This window comes from Gymnogyps californianus, chromosome 6 (genome assembly GCF_018139145.2).
Source record: "Gymnogyps californianus isolate 813 chromosome 6, ASM1813914v2, whole genome shotgun sequence".
Classification (NCBI taxonomy): domain Eukaryota; kingdom Metazoa; phylum Chordata; class Aves; order Accipitriformes; family Cathartidae; genus Gymnogyps; species Gymnogyps californianus.
Window position 1 is genome coordinate 22,944,970 of NC_059476.1, and position 24,645 is coordinate 22,969,614.

A 24,645-nucleotide genomic window follows, 5' to 3' on the forward strand; every position below is an offset into this window, starting at 1 on the left:
AGTCTTGAGTCAGCTCTGTGAATGAGAAATGGTGAGGTTTTATCCCTGTGTAAGTCATGACAAGCAGCACAGTATTTGGACCTGGTGCAATCAAAAGAAATAACGAAGTAATCCCAAGGGCTTACAAATATTTTTGAAGAACATTGTACATTGACAAAACAGTTTTCTCTACTTAGTCATGCAGGTTTTACTCAAAAAGCACAGAATCCCATATCTTATCCTACTGCTTGTAACTACAGAAAGTTTTTGGACAGCCTCTAGTCTGAATCAGTTGCATCCTCCAGCAAACTACTAATTTTTTCCTATACGCCAAAGAACATTCCAATATCAGTTTAGCTCTTCAGACTTCTGAGGATAAAAATTGAAGCTTATTATATGGAAGTTTGTGGGGCAGATTTTAGAACAGACTCATCACTCAGTGAAAATGTTAGCATTCATGTAACACTTTTTACAACTACAGTTATTTACCCCCAGTGCCCTTGGACACAAATTCTCTGCCTCCACATTCGTGTGGTATGCTGTGCACCTGTTGGTTGCTAACCCCACCCCAGACACAGCCACATCACACGGCAGCAGACTGAGCTCTCACTACGGTGTGAAGCAGTGTGCAACCTCTCAGGACAAGCTACAGTCAGTAACTAACCACAGGCAGCTACCATGCACAAAATTGTCAGGAGTTCCATCTTCCATAAATTCTTGAGCAAGCAGATGAAAAAAACAGCCCACTGAATCAAGAATATGCTGCAAATGGTATAGATGAAGTTAGTCAATGCTTTATGGAGAGGGAGCAAGCATAGTCAGCTATTACTGATGTTTAAGTAGGGTTTGGGGTTCTTTTTTTCTTCCAATCTGTAGTCATCTCCAGCTTCCCTTGATAAACTTCAGAAAGTCTGTAATTTACTGTTCCATTTTCTACTGCTTGCATCTGTTAAGATTTTAACTGTCATTGCCCATGATTATGCCTTTCTGTTTAAAATACAGCCTACACCCTTCTATGCTTGCATAGATTTCTGTAGGCCACTCTCTAACGCCATTGGTTCAATTTTCTCCACAAACAGTATAATTTGTGTTGAGACTTGAATCAATATCACAATAGTTCAAGAAGCTTTATGCCTTTGCCAATCAGCTTTTGCTGGAGGAAAGCCTTGTAATTGGCTTTTTCTACCGCTGCTCATCTTCTACATATCAACTGCCAACAAAAGAAAAGAATTTTAGAACATGGGCTTTCAGCCCATTCCCAAGAGGGGTTGTGGTGTTTTTTTGTTTGGGTTTTGTTTGTTTGTTTGTTTTCTGGAACCGTGTGGGCTAGAAACAATTTTGCAGCTAAGCAAAAGTCAAGGTTCTTCAGTATTACTATGTCCTGAAACTCTGGGAGTTACTTTTCACATTTGATGTCCCTGCCTATTTTCAAAAAGAGCTTAAACTAGAACAAAGTGTGTGCCACTACTATTTAAACACCACAGGATATATTGGTGTCAGTTCTCTATAGCTACTCCTACCCATTTTACCATTTCTGATGACACTCCCACCATAAGAACATATGACAACAGAACACAGCAAATATGTCAGATTCTGCTGGTACCTTAGCTACACTGAAAGAAACAGATAAGTCTCAGAAATATAGGAAATTGTTATTCAGACGACAGACAGAACTTCCTTTCCCAGAACAATCTGTCTCCTGCCCTGACAACTCGTTCCTGCTATATTTACCCAACCAAATTTTGCCAGTGATATATTTCCAGATGCACTTGCGCCACATGTCCCCGTCAGTCAGCCCAAGCACAGAGGAATCTGAGCAGAGAACAGCTCCTAGAAATCACTACATGTTAATCCATGCTTCCTCTCTTGCTTGCCTTTAGACTTAAAGGAGACAAAATGTGTAAAGCATTATTCTCGGTTTATTTTGGAAGCAGTTGTGGGGACAAGAGGTACTTCATTTGATACAGCTATTTACTTCAACTGCTTTCGTTATGGCTGACAGAGACACCTGAACAGTAAAAAAAAAAATCTGAAACATGCAGTTAAAAATAACTGGCTGTTTCAACCAATTAATACTGGGTGTCTAGAAAGAAATTGTAAGGCTGTCTGGAAAAAGGCTAGATGCTAAACAAGGAGCTTACAGCTCTAATCTGCCATGGGAGAGCCAATTCCTCATCCAGAAAAAAAAAAACAAACTGTGCCATCTTTGCTGGAGAAAAGCAACACATATCAAGCAAGGAAAATCAGTTCTAGATTTCAGATAGTTCAATTTAAGAACGCTGACCAGCTAAAATGAGTTGAGTTGTGGAGCAATAAGAATAGGATCTAATAAAGAGCTAGCTTTATTTCTTCTGAGCTAAGCCACTTCACTATTTTAACAGCTGTATTCTTCCTATATTCTACCACATACTTCTGATCTCATGCCATCTCTTGCAACCCTAACTGCACTGCTAGGTTCTTTTATTTTCATAATTTCATGAAACACTTAACACCTGACTTCTGATAATTGTCTTGGCTCTTGCCAAATTTCTAAGTTCCCTGAGATCCTTTGAGCAAAGGACCAAATAAACTCTTCCTCACCTCCACCTCCATATTTTTAAAAGATGCTCTTCACAGCTCCTACCTCAATATGGCTTCAATTCCAAAGTGCATTTTTTGAGACTACAGCAATGGGGAAAAAACAAATCAAAACAAAAAAACCCACCAAAGTCACCTCTGAGGACCTTAACAGCAATAAGACTTTGTCATCACATTGGTGACCAGTCAGTGGAACCAAGGTATTTCTCAGTTCTAGGTACTATGAGTCTTCCAGAGAAGGAGATGGGAGCTAAACCAGTGATGCAAGAGGAAAAGGTGAACAGAGGAGCTGAAAGGGTTTAAAACTGTAAATATCCTTCCTTTGGCTCCCTCCTCCCCTTTTCTGGAAAGCGCAGACAGGCAGTTTCAACCTTTCCACTGTTTATTTAACTGGCTTAACAACGGGTCCTAACAGGTCACAAATAAGCTTTTTAAATAAAAAGCACAAGTTGAAATCAACTGTGGATATATCAAAACTCATGGCCAGGCCAATTTTATTACTCGAGGTGGAATTAAAAACCACTGCAGCCTTCTTTGAATAGCAGATTCACATAACAAGATCTCTTCAGGTAGCTGAATGCAGGTAGAGGTTCCTCAGAACAAAAGCACTTTTGACCCATTCTTCTAGAACAAACAAACGAAAAAACACCTAGGTTTGTATCCAAAACTAGTATTGCTTAAGGACAAGTACATCCTTTAGAACAGTCTAGATTATTTTCACTACAGCATTAAAACTTTAAAATTTTAAAATGTTTTTGCTAGAGAGATTATTCCTGCTTCCTTAAACCCTGTACACATTTTCACGTCTTCTGGTACCCTTTCCTTTTCAAATCTGTAACACTGGAACACTTTTCAAGCATGCAACTGGCACATCATACGAGAGGAGTGGAGACCAGAACGACAAGAAAGGAAATGAGCATCTTACGGGTGGCATTGAAAGATCTTAAAAAAAAAAAAAAAATACTGGCCAGTGCTGAGTAGGATCAAGTGAAATGTGGGCAAAATATGAACTGCATTACATGTTAGAGTTTATTAGCAGCCTCATACAGCTGCTCAAATTCAGGCATCTAATACAGGGATGTGAACAGCTGGTACCATCACCTGCTGTTCCTGCAGAGTGAAAGGGAGTATGTGACCTTCCGCTCCAGCACATGGGCCTTGTGCATGTGAACAAGTACCAGTATGGGCTGCGAAACTCAATAGCATTGAGAACGGCCATCCAAAAAGAAACTACAATTTAAAGGCAGCTGAATGAGAACGAACTTCACTTTCAGATTTTTAATGGATTGTTAGTAAAAGCGGAAGGGAGAAAACGGTTTGCAAAACTTAAGTTGATGTTGCCTCTGACACAAAGCTGTAATAGTCAATTACCAAACAACCATTAAATTAAGCATTCCAGGATACCTATGATGGTCTCCGCCCCCATTATTTAATAATATATTTCTTCAGCAATTTCTTTTTCTGTGAAGAAAACTTTTGATTCTTTTCAACAATACCTCATATTTACAATTTGCCACCTAAATCATTTAAACAGTTAATTAAGAGGTAAATGGAATCTAATTCAATAGCCATTTGGCAGACTTTGTCACTGTATCAAGAAAAATGACAATTTCCTGAAAAGTAACAGGGCACTAAGACACATTTTAATAAAAAACTCCTCCCAGAATTAAGTTAAACAAGATCAAAAGCGAAGAGCATTGTTTTGAAGTCTCTCATCTCATTTAAGTAGCACACACGTCGAGAATTATTTACAGTCATGCAAGCATTCAGACTCCTGCACCAAGCAAAGGCAGCACACACTTTCTGAAAGACTGCTCTGTTTATAACTTACTGTTTCAATATGGCTAGGAGTAAGCTTCAGCTTACTGCTACAAGGACAGAACTGGAAATTAGAACTTCTGAAGTGCTTATATTAGGGTATAGATAGAGGATCAAACAATCAAAGTACCACCATCACTGAAGAATTTAACATATTCAGCTAACAAGCATTAGTTAAGTGCACCCCTTGAGTATTACAATTGTGTAATTGTGATTACAGTGCAAAATACATTAGCATAGGCTGTCATGGAAACAGTTTATCAATCTATTCATTTTAACAGGATAGCTAAAGTCAGTATCACCCCAAACTTTAGTTCTATTGCATATATGTGCAAGCTCTCATCTAACATGTTTTAATTTTACATTTCTACCCATCTCACATTGTCTTTTTTTGTCATAATGTCTCGCCCTGTTCCTCAACTGTCACATATGCATACACCTCCTCTTTCTTTCACAACGTGCTTGAATACAAAAGTAGTTTGAACTGACAAGTTTTAACTTCACAGTTGCACCATACAAAAAGCACGCACACATTCATGTCATGAAGCTCAAGTGATGAGGAGTCTATGACTATCCATGCCCTTAAACTAAACAAGAAATGTCCAAATATAATTAGGAGTTCAAAGCAAGAGCAGGTTGCTTTAACACTTCCAATGGCATTTCCAAGTCACATGGATACAGTACATCATACAATACTAATGTAGATCTATCAATTTTCTACAATAACTATGACTAGTTGATAAATGTTCCTTCTCAAGATGGGCTTTATTTCCTACAATTTTGTGATAACATGTACTGATTCACTGTCCACAGAAGATTTACATATATTTAACTCACTCATGATTTAGCCTTCCTCACTCTATGAACAAACTCACAGATTTCCATTCACTCCCAAAGTTTTTCCCCAGAAAGTATCTGTTGATACCACCAACACTGGAATGAATGCACTTCAAACTCATCTATGACATGACATTTCCATCTCTTTCACCTCAGAATCCATCATATCACAAGACCTCAGACCGTACCTTCAAGCCACTCTATTATAGGCAATATATACCAAACTTTATTTTCTTTGTAAGCTTTTAGAGGTGCTGTAAAGCAAGTTAAAATCTTGTCATCTAAAAGATGATAGTTTTCATAGGACCGCATGCAGCTGTACGTTTTATAGTTCTTTCCTGGACAAATTTGCTGTCTTGTATCATTTTCTAAAGGCAAATTACAACAGCAAGATCTCTACTAGCCATCTGAAATTTTTTTTAAGAACTTACAATGAGGAGATCCATAACATGTTGGAAGAAAATGTGGGGTTTTTTTCCTGATTGAAAAAAAACCAAACAAACAAAACAAAACAAAAAATCCCCCTTCAGCAATAACCTATTCCACAACACTCAGATAACAGACAAGCTAGGTACAGCTACCTTAAAAACAAAAAGCTCTTGCAAGTTTACCTCAAACAGGCAAGCCACCAACTGCACATCCCTCACTATTAACGTTCCCTAACCAATCAACTTGCTATTTTAATAACAATGTTCTCCATTACTCTGTTACTTTTATACTTACCTTTATATCCCTCCCGTTTTACCTCTCTTCTTGCTGGCTTTTTTCTTCCACACTAATTATTGAGAGAAGCAGCACTTTATCACACATCCCTGCACTAATCCTGAAAAAATGACATTTTGCCCATTTGAATCTTCTTTCAAACCTCTGCTTCAAACTCACATCTTGCTATAAACCATATTAGGGATCAGCCAACGACAGCGTGTTTGAAGGACAAATGGAGGTAGTCATTAAGAAAAACCCTCAAGTGTTTAACAACTTTGTATACTTAATGATTTCTCTCTGCTTCTACCCTCTTAAGCTACAAACTCTGAGGTGAGGAATGCTTCAGTACGCTTGTGTATGTATGATCACTGCTTCCTGGCAGTCCTATTACATATTATGCAACTATATAAATATGTACCTGCACTTTCTGACACAAGTTATTGCTTCTTTGAAGTAAATCACCTTTGAGACATTGTTTTTAACAGGTTAGATGGCAGCAGTTTAGCAAGAAGAAAAGACAGTTAAAAGAAGGAAAGGTGACAGAACAGAAGAGCTATATATTTAACAAACTTCTACTGGAATTCAGCAATTTCATGTACACTCCTACTTCCAGAGGGTTTTTACTATAATGCAAATAGCCTTAACGTCTCTCCACAATTCCTTTTAACTAGTCTTGACCAAAACAAAGACATCATCATCAAAAAAAAACTGGAATAAAACCTCCATGGATGATTTAAGAGGAACCTTAACTTCAACGGAGCATCTGGTACTGCCTTTCTACCAAATCAAACTGCAATTTATTGCCCTCTAATGTATGTACATTAGGCCATTTCCTTTATGGCTCCACTTCACACAGAAGCAGTAACTGAAGGAAATAATGGAGTGCCCAGCAAGTGGGAAAGTAATTGCTCAACAAGCGTGGAACAAGAGAGAGTCAGTTGCGCACCGTACACATGTGGCAGCTCTTCAGAGCCCAGCCCTGCAGTGGTAACAGAAGGCTGGTGTTACAGAACAAGCCCACTGTGGGAACTCTGCCAAGCAACAGCCAGGAGTGCTTGTCCATCTAAATCCTTGGGTCCTTAAGGATTAGGCGTCAGGAAACAATTCCTTCCAACAGTACCACCTCCTGCCTGTACCTGCCAGTCATTAGCCATGTACAGATGGAAGACTGTTAAGCTCCAAGCTCTAGTCTTAAATTGCACCCGAAGAACTGTATTAAAAGGATGCTTAGGTGGTATCGCAAAGGTGGTGGTGCTGGACTGCAGAAGGGACAGTTCAGATGTCCTGACTTTAAGAGAAATGCAGAAATACCTTGTGTGAAGACCATCTTACTGGGTTGGTTGGTTTTTTGCTCTAGATATTCCCAGAGTCACTCCACTTCTTTTGAATTTATTCAGTAAGTATTTTACTACTCAGAAACACAAAATAGAAGATGAACACAAGAGCTAAAACGTTATCAAATTAAGGATGCTACAGAACCGCAGTTTAGCCCTTTCTGCCTGTTCAGTCTTACTTATACAATCTCTCAATCACAAGCTTCCCCTTCTCAGGAGTCCCAATTTCATTCAGTAACCTGTGTTGAAGGGCTCAGTGAACAATTCAACAGAATCAGTTAGAGTTCAGAGTGACCCCATCCAGATCTGACTCCTCACACACTCTGCACAAATGCTGTCGGCACACAACCTCGGAAAAAGGTTATGGTGCTTGTCTTGGTGCATCTATAAGCTTCACAAATACTAGCAGTTATTCTTCATCAAGCACATTCCTCCTCCTTCTTCCTTTATACAGAAAATAAACTAAATCTTAAGTGAAATTATGACAATTTTGGTGTTAGTTTTGGGCTTGAGAAGTTCACATCCCAGGTCTCCCAGTGCAGCTACAATTCTTAGGGCACATTAGTGTCACTCCAGGGAAATTGCTTAGAAAGTAAAGTACAAAATTAGCAACCACCTGGGAAAAGTCTGGTTTATTACTTCTGCAGTAACACCAAGAAAATCTATGCCAAAAACATCAATAGAAACCTATTATCTGAGGGAAATTCAAAGACCTCAGCCATAAGACAGTCATTTGATTCATTTAATGCTACAATGAGATTAAAAACAAGATTAATCTCTCTCAAAGAGAGTATTTGGAACTACCTGCAGCTTCAAAGCAAAAAATACTGCATTGGTTTCCATTCTCTGTGCATTTGGAAGGATGCCTGCATTCATGAAGACTAGGAACTTGCTTTTAAAATGACAACTTCTATTGCATCATCTGAACACAATTCACAAAAATCAAGTCTGGATTCAGCCTGCAAACAAAGCATCAAATTAAGGTTGTCACCTTAATCTTCATATTTCTTATAGTAAGAAGGTGACAGAAAATATTAAGAGAAATTAATTACCGCTTCTGTACACTATGTCAGGTCATTCGATATGGACTAAAACTGTATTGCCATCCACTAATTAGAGTGAGGCTAAGTTAAAGTGATGGACGAAACCTTACTCTATCAATTTCCTAACTGTTCTTACAGCCTTTCCATTCTTCTTAAAAATTTTATAGAGAATGCAACAAAAGTTAAATGTTAGCCTGAGTTGCTTGGTCTTCCAAAATACCAAGTTAACATGTCTGGATACCTGTTCTTTAAAAATAATTTTTTCTTTTTTTTTAAGTTATCACAGGAACAGACATAATCTAGGAGACCAGTGAGTCTTCTAGATCTTTCACATGAAGCTGATATTGAACAGAAAAAAGCTTAGGTGATTTTTTTTTTTTTTTTTAATGTCTGCTCTAGATAACATTGCAATCATTCAAGGCAAACAAAGGGAGAAGTATCACAGCTTACAGTTCATCAGTATTTGTTATTTGCTAATAAGTCCAGGCATCTCCTGCAGAAACTCAAGATATAAATAATAAATAAAATACAGCATTGCTCTTATCTGCAAAGTGCAACGTAACAAGCATTGCAGCACTATACATATCACACATCCATATAATCTAATTCCTACACTTCTTTAAAAAAAAAACAATACATTTTTTCTGATTTCTTAACTTGAATAGACCACAATATCTCAGATTCTATTCAACAGCACTGCAATAGCATTGAGAACAGGCCGCACATTTATATTTACTACCAATTTACCACTTCTTAAAACTAGATCTTTCAGGAAAAGTTCAGACATGAATCCCAAATCAGGATAAAATTCCTGTATTGTTTTATACGAATGTCAGATTTTCTCTAAGAACTGAGTTTCCAGAGCTCAGACATGAGAAAATGAGTGTGCAATCAAATCTACATACCAGAAAACTGATGGCTACAGTAACAAGTATATTAAGTCAGTACACTGGGCAAAGGTTCTCTTACGGTTACAGTCATTTGACCTTTAGCCAGCTCTTAATGCCCCAGCCAACCCTCTAAAGATGGAGATTTGCAGCAGCTTCTTGTCTGAAATAAGCCATGAAAAGATTCTTCTGAACCCACTGTACAAGCATTCATTTAAAATGTCATGAATGTGCATGAAATCAGAGTGTTTCTAACAGCTTACTTTGCAGCTTCTGTTTAAATGCACTAACTCTGAACCACCAGAGGATAAAAGGACTCAAACCTTCCAGTCTGGCACTCATGGACCTAAAATATACACAAGCACCTCTTCACAGGTGTGTTTACCTAGTTTAAACCTTATTTAAATAGACTCTCGATGCACACACTTTCCACAAACACCTGCTTCTCCCACTGCAGTGCTGACTTGTACAAGTCAGCTGTATTCAGTCATTTTCTGTCCTAAAGCCATCCTACACACCAGTAAACTGTACTTCAGTCAGGAAAATCCTGGTTACTGACTCATCCCCCCAGTCACAGCAAAGCACAAATTCTGCAATGAGGATAACAACTGCAGAAGTACCTGCTCTTACCTCTACATCCTACTGGAATGGTCTGAAGACTTCAACAGTCACAGCAAGGTTTAAGGAAACCCAGTCCTCATCAGACCATGGAAAAGCAGGCTTATAATTAATTCATATTTCCAGCCATTTGTGGTTATAAAACCTCTTTGTAGTGAGCTCAAGAGCATCCTAAGTTGGAAACACTCATGAAAGAGAACATACTCAGTTATCACTGGATGTCAAAAAGAAGCTTCCTTTTGTTGACCTAAATCCATAACAAAACTGACAAAATGAACAAATATTTCAACATCCAGACACATTTTCTAGATACTCAGCTTACTTTAAAAAGCAGTCAAACAGAAGTTGTGGTGACACCCTAGATCCAAATTTATATCAATACTAAGGCTTCCATCAGTTTTAAAATAACCTTTGAAGATGTAGGATGTAGTTGTATTTCAATTTTGCATGCACGGACAAAGCTTGAGAGTCACTGCTTCCATATGGTCGTAACTCAGGACACCGATTTTTGGTTTTTCTAAGGATTGGAAATATGAGACACCACATCAAACTTAGGCTTATGGTGCTTATCTTAGTACAACAAGCATTCAGCTATTAAATTTATCTTGGAGTAACTTATGCATCACCCAAGATGACAGAACCTCTATTTTCCTTTCTGTTTTTAAGGCAACTACTATCAATAATAATTAAAATATATGCAGCCCATAAAGTGTAAAAATGGCATACAATAAACCAAATGATAGTGGATCAGAGCAGACATGCTATTCATTTTCAAATTATTAAACTGTTTTTATAAATCTACATAAGATTGCCACAGAAATTAAGTTTCTCTGTCAGAATTTTAAAGAGCAACATCATTCCACATAATTCAGGTCCAAGGCACTTAGCTAGGTATGCTGAACTGTAAAAGTGAAGTTACTCTTACCATAATCATGGGATTGATTGAGCTGAGCAACAGCATCTTCTCTAGATGCTTCCTTCAAGAGCCCATTTAGACACGACAATGGGATGGGATACTACTACTTAGTTGCAGGCAAGCTTTTACTATTTTGGTAATCAAATAAAACACATTATGTAATTTAGTTCCTCTTGAGGAGCAATGCTTTGAAATGGGAATCTTTAGCTGCTGGAGGCATACGGTGCATCTTTATACCCTTGACCAGGGTATTTCAGCATCACAGTCATGACAGAGTTAATACCCACTAGCTCAGAGGAGAACAAAAGGTACTCCACTGCAACATGCCTAACATTTACATTGCCTCTCTTTGCTCATTAAACAGGTTTTGGTTAAATAATGAACAAACTGTATTACAGACTCCGATGAGAATTCCAAAATTATAAATCAACTGGTAAAGCCCAGAGGAGAATGAAGGGAGTGGGAGGGAAGGAAGGATAATATTGACTAATATAAAGGGCGCAGCTTGACAGTGGATATTCCTGCCACACCTGATCAAACATGCTCCATGGGGGAGGGGAAGGGAGGGCGAGAGCAAGAGGGGAGATGGGACAAGGCAGCCTGAAATTTGCATCCGGAACAGATTAAAATGGGTTCTTGGGGGATTGAGAAAATACATAATATATATTACTATAAATGCAAAATTGTACTAAAAGCTAACTCAAATGTCAAAGATTACAGCTTGAATAAATTTAAATATAAAAGCAATGCGTTTCCATGAGCTAATGAAAGAGACATGAAAGGAAGGTCTAGGCAAAAAAAAAAAAAACCAACCCACCCACGAAAAATACTAAGCTTGGACTTTTCATTGCCTGGAACATGAGGCAAGAGACTCTATGTCGTTCAAAGTATTGCTTGGGAACCAGTCCGTGTCTAAAATTGAAAAAAATGGAGCATAGCAATGATGTCCTATCTCAAGACACTAGTCGGTAAATAGCAGTCACTGAAGCTGAAATTACCTGTTTAGAAGAACCCCATGTAGTCAAACTAACATGCTATCATCACCATATATAAGCAACTATTATCTCAGCATGAACCACATTTACATGATGACTAATACTCACAGGGAGTCTCTGAATCTCTCAGTACATTAAACTTTGCTTTCTCTAACACAAGCAGATAGTGGGCTTGCATTTTTTCCCCAACAAGTCAACAGCACATTGTATCTAGCTACTCTAGATAAATGGCCAGTCCCTGACATTTACTCATACTGCATTTATTTGAGCATCCTGACATTCCCTGCTCTTGTTGATGAGAAGAGATATTTGCAATAATGGCAAAGAACTTCAGGAGTCTTATCTTAAAGAAAATTTTATCTCATAGAAGGGAGAGAAGGAAAATTTCCTCCCAAAACACTTTTGGTGACTGTATGCATATCCTACAGAAGATGAGTGAGCTTACAAAAAAACCCACAAATCCAGACTGTCATGTAGTCTGGGTACAAGCATAACATCCAGAACAAAGATACTATCCAGAAATGCAAGTTGTGCAGGAGTTCCCTAAGATATCATGAGCTGACAGAAAAGTCCTGCTCACAACCAAGGGAAGTTCACCTGGCAAAGAAAAGTATAGCATTACACTTACAGGCAGCCACAAAAGAGGAAGGAACAAGGGCTTAGAACTGGCATGTGTCCTCAGCACCTCTTGTCAGCACCTGGAAGCGGCACTACTGTACTTCTAGGAAACATACTTTTTATGGGATTCCAGACTCAGCACTGACACAAGAATGGGCATGCTTCGCAATTAGAAACGCAAAAAGTCCATCTCAACCTTAGGTTGAGTGCAGTTCTGAACATTCACTGTAATAAATGGACCAGAAATAAAGCTTACTTTCGAATATTACAATCAGTAAGACAAATCCTGGGAAGAATCAGCAGAACGCCACATGCAGCTCAGGATTAGCCTCACTTCCAGACCCTCAACATATACTTAGGTTACACTTAAACAATCACTCCTGAAACTACAAAAAGAAAAAATGTGGGGGAAAAGGGGAGAAAGACAGGTTAGGAGAAAAAACCTGGTCAGAATACACATCACAGCCTTGTGTTCTACTTCTGTAATCAATATAGATTTCCAGTTCCTTTCAGTGCAACTGGTCACAAAGTAAGCCTTTCACGTCAAGACTCAAGACACCCAAATGGAAAGTGAAGTCTGTGCTTCACTTACTACTGATAACAGATGATGAAAACCAACAGATCAAAGAATGTGAGGAGAAAACAGATAATGGAAGACTACTTTCTAAGCAGATTTTTCCCATCATTCACAGATCAGAAAGTATAAACAAAGCACAGAAAGACTGTGCATAATAATACAACAGATTTCATATATTACTACAAGCTTCAGTATATTGAAGAAACATGCATATTTATATATAAAAACATGTGTGTATATACACACACACAAAAAAATATATATACACACATACACACACACACTCCAGAGAGTGGCAGCAGTGGTATTTGAGTACTAGTTTATATTGGTATTATTTGTCTAAAAGTATATACATATTTGCTCTTTTCTTGTTATTCAATATATGACCTCTGGATAGTAAATAAGACAAAAAAGTACAGCTGTACATTTATTTGCATATACCCTAGCAGGTACACATACCTGCTGATTTCTGTATAAGCTTACCTGTTATATTATTCAGCACTTCTTTTAAGAGGCTAAAGCTATGCAGCAGGGGATCCCTTTCTTCATCCTATAGGTTACATACAGAAAGGAAGTCATTAATGAGGCAAACATATTCCTGAAGACAAATCTTAATAATGGGTCTGTAAAGACCTCACCTTGATATTCACAGAAGTACTGTGGGTTGAGTTTATCACTGTCAGTGCGTTTACCCCATCAAAATCAAGAGAAGCACTTTTATCTTCCTGCTAGTGCTCCCCAATGTCATACAGCTCAAATGTCAAAGCACAGGTTCAAGACTGAGCATTCTGGTTTGGTTTTATTGTCCTTAGAAGTATTTCTGATTAGCCTTCCGCTGTTCAATAAATTTCAGAGCAAATCTACCTCATACCATATTGAAATGGCTCATCTGGATTTGCTATAATGTTAATCTATGCAGATTGTAATGGGAACAGAAATACAATGACATTTGGCGCCATTAAAATAACTTGAAGAAAGAATCACAGTGCAAAATTTATATGAATAGCTGCATCCTTTAGCCTTAGTCTATCTTTAAGATATTAAAATAAGGAGGAGCGGCCGTTTCTCCAAGCTGTGTACATCTGCAGCCACACCTCCTACTGGGTGGCAGTGAGCTCCAATGAAGAAATGCCCGTTAGAAAGAGCAAGGGCCCTGCCCTTTGACAAACCGAAACCACTTGTGCTGGATGACAGCCATCTGCTATTCACGTGACATTCTGAACTGCACCACAGATTCAGTATGCCACATGCACACATTTACACTGTGGAAGCCATAAACTGACCAATGCATCATTATACTTGGAAACATTGTATTAATGGCTTTTAACAAAACAGGTTTGAAACTATTAACAGGTTTCAGTCAGGAATATAGCTAGCAGTCACGAAACAGAGCTAAAAAAAGATACTATGCCACATGAAAAATTTAAAAATACCCTATGTATAATGACTTCTCCCATTTTTATTTCATGGCTTTCATGATGAAGACTGTCTTCTCTAAGAGGGCACAAAAGATATATAAAAACATTGTGCTAAATAAAATAACACCATATATTCAAAATCCCTGGCATACCAGGAGATAAAAGTCTAAACAAGGTGATTCCCATGTGGAATACAATGTGGGTTTTTTTGTTTGTTTACAGGGTATATAGGTAAAAGATTTCCAGCTTTGTACCTCTTACAGTCGCTGGCACACAAGAAGCCAAAACTGCTCAGCATGAAACAATGTAGAAAGTTATTCCAACTTTACTTACAAAAGTACTATAACAAGTGCTAAAAAAAAAAAAAAAAAAAAAAAAATGGAGGTACTTTTCTAAAACCAGGTGGTTTCTGCCATAGCGTGAACAGGTAGCAACAATTCAAGGTAACTTACCAGATGTGTGTGAGTGCTCCATCGGGCATTACGCTTTATGGCTCCCACCACCGCGTTGATTTCACCTTGTACAATGTAAATGTTCTTATCCACCATCCTGACAATCCTGCAAATAAAGGTAATTCAAATTAATCTCCAGCCCCTCAGAATCATTCTCTTCCTCAGATGAAACATCAAGCTGGCCCTAGTCAAGCAGGAGGCCTGCAGAGATGCAAGAAACTCTTTCAGGTCTTGGTTTTGTGCATGCAGACAAATACAGTTATTTTGTCAAAAGGAAGACAAAAGAAAGACGGTTTTCCACAGAGTGCGTTTTCAAGACCATGAGAGCAGACAGTTATAACAGGGCATCTGTGAAGCAAGAGACAACTTTGCCAAGGCACATTCCTCATTTTTTTCCAGTCTATGTAAGTTCACTGAAAGATAAAGTGTTAGGGTACCAGGACAGACATCCACGACAATGCAATAACACATGCATCTCCAGAACTTAGCGAAGTCCCGCAGCTCTACGCAGAACACAAAGCCAATCTTGTACTCTGTTAAATAAGCATCAGTGGCTTGAATAAGCTGGCCAGAGGAGAACTCTTCGGGACTTTCAACTTTGACAAAATAAAGTAATTTATAACAGATGTTGATTTCACACTTGCTTCATGAAAAAAGCTTCCAGGAAAGCGGGCAAGTAAAAAAGTCATGGGTAAGACCCCACAAAGAAATGAGCAAAACTAGACACAAAACTGGATGGAACATGGGGAGAAAAAGTGAGAAAGCTAAAGGCAGACATTTACTCTCATGTAGCCTGAGGTTTTACAGGGAAAAACTTAAACTGATGTACCCAGAGGGAGAGCCCGAAGAGGGGAAAAAATTTTACAAGCAAGAAATATTTGTAATGGTCTGAGAAAAAGAAACAAAGAGTGGATTACTATAGGATTGTTCTCTCTATACTAGCTGTAGCCCAGATACAGTGAAGCATAAAGAAATAAGAATGGAAGGGAATGAACAGACATGACTGTTTATAAAGAATAAACAGGACTTATAAAGAGGCCAGAGAGTCAGATGATACCATGTCTGCAGATGAGAAGGATTTAGTGAAATGGTAGCCAAGTAATGAGACTTTTTCAGAAGATATGAAGGGAAAATGACAAATCCAGCTCGAAATCACAACAGGCCATCCACGGGGAAGCAAAAGACTGAAAACAGATGAAACATTGATCATAACACTTCAAATCAGACAGGCTCATTTAAAGGACTCAATTGGGGAGGGGGGGCGATGGGTAATAAAACACAGAGAATATGAGAAGAATTTTTGCCCATGTAGCAAAAGCAAAGCTGGAAGGAAACGGTTTTGGTGTATTTCTCCAGACCTCAGAAACACCACCACAGAAATTTCAGAACATACATCCTGAATCTGTCAGGCTTCACATTAATTAACATGTTTGAATTATCAACAACACTTCAAATATACAAATATCCTTTGAGTGAAGAGACTAATTTGCTTCAGGACTCTGTAAATAATGGAAAGAAAGCAAAATATTATAAAAATATCTTATCAAGAGACAGCATCAGATTTGTTGTTTCGGTCTTTTTATGTTTGCAATAGGATGTATAATCTTATGGCAAAACTGTTTCTTACTTCATTAGATTAATTACACACAATGGCATTCCTAAGTGTTACACAATAAATTAGGGGCGAAGACAAAAAGTATTTTATAATACAGGAACTGCCATGACAGACCAGATCAATAGTTTATCTCATTCAGTACTCGATGATTCAGAAAAATAAACAAATAGTTCCGCCAAGTAGTCTGCTTGTGCCCTGAGGAACAAAGGTTTATATCCTCCCTCCACAGCTGTATATAACAGAACCACAGATATTCTTCCTACTCATGTGTCTAATGCTCGAGAGATGTTCCCGTCCTCAATAGTAACTTGTTCCATATATGATTTACATGACCACATTAAAATATTGCATAAAAATACCCTTGATCACAATTTTTTCTACTTCAGTATGTTGTCTTTGTTTTAGTACAAGGCATTAACAGGAGATTTTCTCCTCCATGTAAAATTCCTCATTTGTTTCTTCTTTCAGTAATTCCAATATTTTCCATATTTCTACATAAGCAGTTTCAGGGATCAAAATTCTGGTCCACAGAAGTACTTCTGGGGAAATACTTTATACATTCAAATTTGTCAAAACTCAAGTTTTTCCTGTCTTCATTGTTACAAAACAATATTGAGCATGTAAACTTTGTAGTGCCATTCCAGACATTTAGCAAACTGACGCGGAAGCAAAGGTTCCCCCAACCTGATTTGGAAAAGCATGTAAAGAAATACCAGGCATATGTATCACATGCCTTGCACATACACAGATACTCAATAGTTCTGTCAATATTTAAAATGACGCCAAAGCTTAAATGCTATTCTGCATACTACTGAATCTGTTTGTAGGACTCCTATTTCTTCTCCTCTACTTTTAACCTAAAAGAATCAAGATGGAAAAGTTTGTTAAACTCAGTCCTTCCTGAATGTAGGAGACTTATAATGCTCAGCTGTTCCCAAACCTGGTGCTATCTCCGAGCAGCAAAATATGAAGAAGACAGACACAAATCTCCAACACACACCTTTTCCTTTTAACCTGCTGGGAAACTGAATGTGCTGATCCTTTCAAGCAGGGGTACAAAAGATCCATGTTGCTTGGCAGGGCTCTCCTGACATACTAAAATCCTGCAAAACTTAAGGGGGTTTTTTTGCAATTATATCCTTTCATTGCTAACTATTTGAGAAGACTTGATGAGAAGAATACACTCCTTTCCTCACTGTAGATTCCATTAGATGTAACTTTATTCGAAAGTACAAAAATTCACTTTACACATGCCCAAAAACTTACTGGTCCAATGCAACTGAAATAACCTAGCGCACTGGAGACACAAATTCACTCTCAGATCTCTGAAGATCACACATACAGCCCACTTTTCACCACTGTGCTGGTTTTGGCTGGGATAGAGTTAATTTTCTTCACAGTAGCTAGTATGGGGCTATGTTTTGGATTTGTGCTGAAAACAGTGTTGATGATACAGGGATGTTTTAGTTACTGCTGAGCAGTGCTTACACAGAGTCAAGGCCTTTTCTGCTTCTCACACCACCCCACCAGCAAGGAGGCTGGGGGGGCACAAGAAGTTGGGAGGGGACACAGCCGGGACAGCTGACCCCAACTGACCAAAGGGATATCCCATACCATATGACATCATGCTCAGCATAGAAAGCTGGGGGAAGGAGGAGGAAGGGGGGGACATTCAGAGTGATGGCGTTTGTTTTCCTAAGAAACCGTTAGGCGTGATGGAGCCCTGCTTTCCTGGAGATGGCTGAACACCTGCCTGCCCATGGGAAGTAGTGAATGAATTCCTTGTTTTGCTTGGTTTGTGTGCGCGGCTTTTGCTTTACTTATTAAACTGTCTTTATCTCAACCCACGAGTTTTCTCACTTTTACTCTTCTGATTCTCTCCCCCATCCCACCGGGCGGAGTGAGCGAGAGGCTGTGTGGTGCTTAGTTGCTGGCTGGCGTTAAACCATGACAACCACAAACACTGGGTAAAGAGTGGGGAAATCCTGCTTTACATTTAAGCTTGTAGTTAACCAAGCAATAGCAGACACACATTCCAAAGTAAACCGTAGCCAACTATCTTCATTCACGCAAAGGACCTTTGCAACTGTGTGCTGGAGAAGGAAACAGAAAATAATTACAGGGTGGGCGTGAAAGCCAAACAACGGTTTTCAGAGAGATGCACCTTGTAAGCTAAACCCACCAAAAGCACCATCCATCCCTGTAAAACTTTAAAAGTTTATTTCAAGCAATGGAAATAGCTTCTCTAAACTCCGCACTTCCCAAAGCCTACCCCTTTTAAACTATCAGATAATTTCAGTATGCATTCCTTCAACTATATCTTCATCACAAGCAACAACTGCTTACGCTTTAGAGCTCAGTATAAATGTACTATACTGAAAGAAGTTTTAAGATAGAAATGAATGCTTTGAAGCTGCAGATATAAAGTTACAAGATTTACCAGACAAGCACTGAATGATCAGTTGGGTTTACAAGAGCATGGTGGTAGTCAAGCAAAACCACTAAATGTTTGTTCAACATACATAAAAATTGCTAACATGAATTCAGGCTTAATGTTACAAAGGTATGGTCTGAAGAGTGGGATATTGTATAACTGTTGGTTGGACAGGTAAACAAAACTACTAATGCTGAAGATCATTAAACAAGTTGAAATGACCTCCCTAGCAAAGCCATGGTTCCAACACCTCTTGATGTCTTCAGATCAAGACTGGATGCCTTTCTTGAAAGCAATCTTTAATCAAACACAAGATAATGGACTCAGCACAGAAACAAATGGATTAAGTTCTGTGGTCTTGAGTTACGCAGAAAAACCAGGAAAGGTACCTATTAAATTCCAAATGCTTTTTAGCTCCTTATCTCTTCAGTTAGTCCTACATAAACTCCTGTTTCTTTCTCATGGTAGGTTCATACATCTGCTTAAATCTGCAGACCAGTCCTCAGATTTCACTCCTGCACAGAACTTCAACAGCCAGCACAGTGAAAATGACAGCTCCAAACCAAGGCAACACAGCTGCCAGCCCACCACGAGAAACAGGGAAGCTGTTAACATTCACAGCCTCACTGCTAACAAGGTTAGGAACACTATGAGTGGAAAAAGGTAGATGCCTGAGCATGTCATAAAAGAACAAAATCTAACATTCATACGCTTCTCAAAGCCTTCAGTAATGTTCTATGGACAGTAATTATCACTGTTCTGAGATTCCTCAAATAGTATCAGATGTGAAATCTTCATATAAAAACACCGACAAGATTTACATCTGCGAACGTTATCTCACACATGCACTGAACACTCCACTGCTCAACCTCGGAACACGCTACCCCAAAACATTTCAGCGCATAGGAACGCAAATTTTTCCTGGGTATTACCATAAGAAGTCTCAGGTACACCTTTAGGAAACACTCCCTCCCCTGCAGGGAAATGTCTGCAACTCTTCTGGAAACAAGCAAGAGTTAGCATCAGAAGTGACAAAGTCTGGCAGACTTCCATCAAGTCACTTCTTCCTATCACTAACTTCAGCCTTCAGCTACGGTAACTGACTCAAACGCGGTGAAACTACTCCAATAAATAGCAATAATAAAAACCAACATAATCACTACATATGCAAGAAATGTAGTATTTCAAAGTAAGCTTCCATTGACCTAAATTTGCACTGTTTATGATAATGCATGAATAATCTATATCGTCTTTGACCTAGATTTGGCCACTCGAGTCCTGATACAATACACTGCTACCAAAACAGAACACACAACACCCTTCAGTCCATGAATCACAAACAACTCCTGCCTAACTCAGAGCTAGCTAGGTTACCCAGAAGCCCAGCTGACAATGAAAAAACTCCTTTTCTTCCTTCTAAACTGCACACGGAAGGTACATGAATCTCTATCAGGAAATTTAACTTGCTTGGGTTTTTCATGTAGTAACTACTCTGCAATAAACATCACAGGCAGTAAAAGTTCAGAGAACTCAGGATGTTTCCCCAAAGGCTAGCTCCTAATGCCTGGACAAAAATAATAGAAAAGTATTAATTTATAAGTATGCAAGGAACTGTGCAGTCCAGCGATGCCAAAATTCTGGGCAATTAAGAACGCCCTTTAAAAGATAAGCAGCAGTAACATGACAGTGGTGGCACATCAGAAACGAAGGTGGAACAGGCTTCTCTGCAAGTCTCCACATTTAGTTGCAACAGTGAGATAGCGCCTGGGAATCACGAAGAGAAGGCAACTCACATTTATGTGTCAAAGCTGCAGAGTAAAAATGAAACCTAAGGTAAATACGGAGAGGGGGATTTTCTTTCTTCCAATTACTTCATGCTGTTGAAACTAAGAAACGTGGCACCAGCTGAACTCATAACGTACACCCTAAGCCAGCCCTGAGCCTTCCTCCTGCAACAGCTAAGAAGCTGGCTATATACTGGGAAAAGTCTCTGTTTCCACCGACTTTCAGGCAAGCCAACTTCGCGCACGGCAAGTGGGTGCCCGTGCAGGTGCAGTGCACGCCCGGCACCTCCCTCCCCGGCCCGGCCCGGCCACCCCGGGCGCTGCGGCGCGGCCAGGAGCCCCGCTCCGAGCCTTGACCGTGCTCTTCTCTTACGCCTCCAGCCCGCGGCTGGTCGTTGCCCAGAGCCGGGCAGCCCACCCTGGCCCGGCCCGGCCGCCCCCCGCCCTGTGGGGCTCCCCGGGCAGGACGTCACGCGTGTCACGTCACCGCCCGGGGGCGGCTGCCAACCCCCGCCGCGGCCCCCACCCGCGGCGGCCTGCCCCCGGCCCCCTGCCCGCCTCCGGGGCCGCCTCGGCTCCGTCCACGCCCCCGCCGGCACCGCACGGTTCCCCCGCCGCAGCCTCCCGCCCGCCCGCCCCCGCGTCGCGACAGTATCGCGACAGGCACTCGCCGCCCGGCACTGACCCCCGCATCCAAAATGGCGGCGCCTGCTCCCCGCGGCGGCGGCCGCTTCACACATCGGTCAGGCGGGCGGCGCCGCGAGCGGGAGGGCTCGGCCCTCCCTCTGTCCGCCCCTCCCTCCCTCCCGGCGGCGGCGGGAGGCGGCGGCAGTCCCGGCGAGGCCGCCGAGCGCGGGGTCCTCCCGGGCACGGGTAAGCGAAACCGGCTCCGCACCGCTCTCACTGACGTGGAAACAGGCGCACCGCAAACCGCTGCCTGGTTACTGCGCCGACGGACAGCCCAGAGAGCCAACCCGCGCACGATGCGACGGGCAGCTCCCTAAGGTGCCCAATGGGGTCACGGTCTGAAACCGGAGGAGGCGGACCCTCCAGTGACAAGCGGAAAAGAGCCAATGAGAGGAGAGAGGGTAGAACTAGCAGAACCGCTGGCCAATCGCGAAGGAGTCCTGCGGTCGCGGGGCGCGGCCTCGGCTGAGCGGGCGCAGCAAGGGTGGTTGAGCGGAAGCCGGAGGAAGGGCTGCCCTCGCAAAGCATTGTGGGCCAGGCTGCCCGCCCACGCCACGCCCCAGGGCGCGTGGGGCGTCCCGACCGCTGCCTGGGGCGCTGGGCCGGCCCCGTTGCCCCGGGCCGCCCCTGGGCCCGGCAGCTCGGCGTGCGTGTGCGTGTGCGTGTGCGTGTGCGTGTGCGTGTGCGTGTGCGTGTGCGTGTGCGTGTGCGTGTGCGTGTGCCTGTCTCTGTGTGCGGCGGGGTGCGGCTCCTAGCCAGCCCGCCTGGACACCTGGGCACGGTGGGTGAGCGCGAAAGGGCCCTTCAGACGCGTGCTTGCGGGTCTTCCCGGAGCAGAAACACAGCGAGCGAAGGGTTGCGAGGGACACGGGGCCAGTGCTTCGACCGGCCACCGCGCGTTGGCAAGGTGAAGCAGTGGCTGCAGCAGTGCCTCTCTTCCATGCTTTGCAAGTCTTTCCCGACTTGCTCCTACAGGCTCTCCCAACTGCTTCTCTGGAGCTGGTTGGGAGGTGGTGCCCAGCAAGCAGCTTGTTTCCTCCGGGACACTTCCCTGGGTCACGGTGTTACTGTTCCCGTTGCTGGAACAGCTCCCCCAGACCAGGCCCTGAGTCAGGAAAACTCAAATGGATGAAACACGGCGTGCAGCTATGATGAGAGTACACACAACAGCACCCAGAGGGGCACGTGCATCTTTTCCTTCTTTCGCGGTCCTGCTCGCCTGGTAACTTTCCTCAAACCTGAACACAACTGATGCTTTACTCAAGTTGGGCTACAAGCCGTGTGCTACGGCCTCAGTTCATCCAGCCCAGCCAGCCTGGCAGCCAGGGACCACAATTCGGCTTAACTGCTCTTTGAAGCCAGTTTATTGGCCAACAGTTTGCAGCAAGAGCAATCACAGCTTTGCAACCGTACAGTAACTAGCACAATGAATTCTTGGTGCTGGTCCAGCCTTCTCAGCCACTTTCCGTGTCTATGCCCCAGTGTCAATGCAGTGTACTTTAATGGCAGTAATTTGCAGGGGTCGCTCTGCTTGTTTAAGCCTCTGCCCATTGAACCTGGGGCAGAGAACAGAAGGTCCTTGCAGTTACCGAACAGTTTATAGCACTAGCATCTACAGCCAGGTCAGCCTGGGGATCTGTTGTGGCAGGCGTTACAGTGGTCAAAGCAGCGGCTAACCCAAAATCTTGCACTCTGTCTGTAGGGAAAACACAAATCAAACTGAAGGTGAAGGAAGGGTGAAAGGGTCAAAAAGTACTCATTCACTGTCTTAATCACAACTTCATCTCCTGCAGCGTGGCTGAAGGAGGGAAGTTCTCAGACAAAGGCCCAAGGGAGCGTGTAACAGGGCTCTTCCCTGGCCAGCCAAACCCAAATCTGAGGCTGACTCAAACGCCACCCTAAAAGATGGCCAGATATCATCATGTCTCTGTGGGCACAACCTCCAGAGAGGGTGTTGTGGGATGGGACATTCTAGAAATTATGGTCACCGTATCCTTCCCTCTCCACATGAATAGCTGCCCAAATATTGCCTGATGAAGAATCGTATCTTAGACTGAAACTGCTGTTCTCTCCCAGCCCTGACAGCTGGAGGCCAGGGACCTGCTTCAGCCGGGCTTTACCTGATAATATGTAGGAAGTCTTAGGAGTTGGAAGTTTAAGCTGTAATTGCATTAAGCAGCCACATTCCCCAAAAGTGGAACAAGAAACAGCATGTTCCAGTGGCCCAACCATGGGCTCAGAAGCCAAAATGTGTCACCCCAGCCTCTGCTGCAGCCACGGTACATGCAGTTTTCAGCTTGAGTTCCTCAGCTATAAAACAGGCGGTCAAATACTCACCTAGTGCAGCGATTGCAAAAGCCACCTAAGCAATGAGTGAAGGTTTGCAGACCAAGCAGACTAGTTGCTAGTGCTTTCTCCTTCCCTTCTGCCCTGCTCCAGCACCCGCTAAAGCCCCTGTGGTATCTGCCAGCCATTTGGAAATTCACAGGAGTTTGTCATTGCCACTCTGTCCATCGGCTCCCTGCTCAGGGAAGCGGGTTTCGGGTGCTGGCTTGGCCATTGCACACAGTGCAGCTCAGCCCAGGTCAACCAAGCCTGCCTGTCCTCCCAGGGAAGGGGCTGGAGCCCTCTCCACACCTTCTTGCCCCTTTCAGTGCCAGCTGCGCAGCTCAGGCTCCCACCAGCTCCGATCTGGTGATTTGGACCCTGCTAAGGTGTTATTTATGGAAGCCTGTCACGGAGCCAGCCAGGAGCCTTCTGCTTCACCCGAATGCATCTTAGTGCATTAATAAAAAGCAAACATTGCAATGTGCTTTGCATTTTTACTTACAATCCAGCACTGCATTGTCTGGAGAGAAAAACAATACGGTACGGCCCCACGCTGCCTGGGGAGAAGAGTTCACTCGCTCGCACTATGGCACTGCGCTAGTCAGCCCTCAGACAGCCCAGCACCGCCCTGGCCGCACAGAAAATCCTGCTGATGTGACAGTGCGGCACCAATGCCCCCAGCTCGGCAGCAGCAGGGAAACCTGGGTTGCCTGGACCGCCTGATCCAGCCGGACTTTGCCAGAGCGGTGCACAGCTGTGTACAGATCATGTGTGGGCAAGTTAGAGCGCTATGTTTGCACCAAAGGATCCAGGTGTCGGACCAGGACACAGGACAGTCCCTTGTCCCTTTACTCCCAAGATAATGCACTAGTTCTTACACACAGCATGGTACAATGAAACGAAAGATCAGACAAGCGCAGTCTGTGCAAATCCCTCAGGTTCCTGCTGTCCGGTCAGGAAAGCTGGGCTTTATCCTTACTGCAAAGACGCAGCTTTTCAGCAGTTTCTGTCTTGAGTATTGCT

At 42.1% G+C, this 24,645-nt stretch overlaps 1 protein-coding gene across 1 annotated transcript in view; it reads right to left on the reverse strand.

The window, feature by feature from the left end:
* The window catches only part of GBF1 (golgi brefeldin A resistant guanine nucleotide exchange factor 1), a 110,702-nt gene extending 89,317 nt beyond the window's left edge, over nt 1–21,385 (reverse strand). Inside the window, exons 1-3 of the mRNA XM_050898641.1 lie at nt 21,293–21,385; nt 14,775–14,880; nt 13,388–13,454 (exon numbers count right to left, since the gene is read on the reverse strand). Of these exons, the coding sequence (XP_050754598.1) occupies nt 13,388–13,454; nt 14,775–14,880; nt 21,293–21,300 (181 nt within the window). The 5' untranslated portion in view covers nt 21,301–21,385. The remainder of the gene's footprint in view (nt 1–13,387; nt 13,455–14,774; nt 14,881–21,292) is intronic.
* Nucleotides 21,386–24,645: the final 3,260 nt, after the last annotated feature.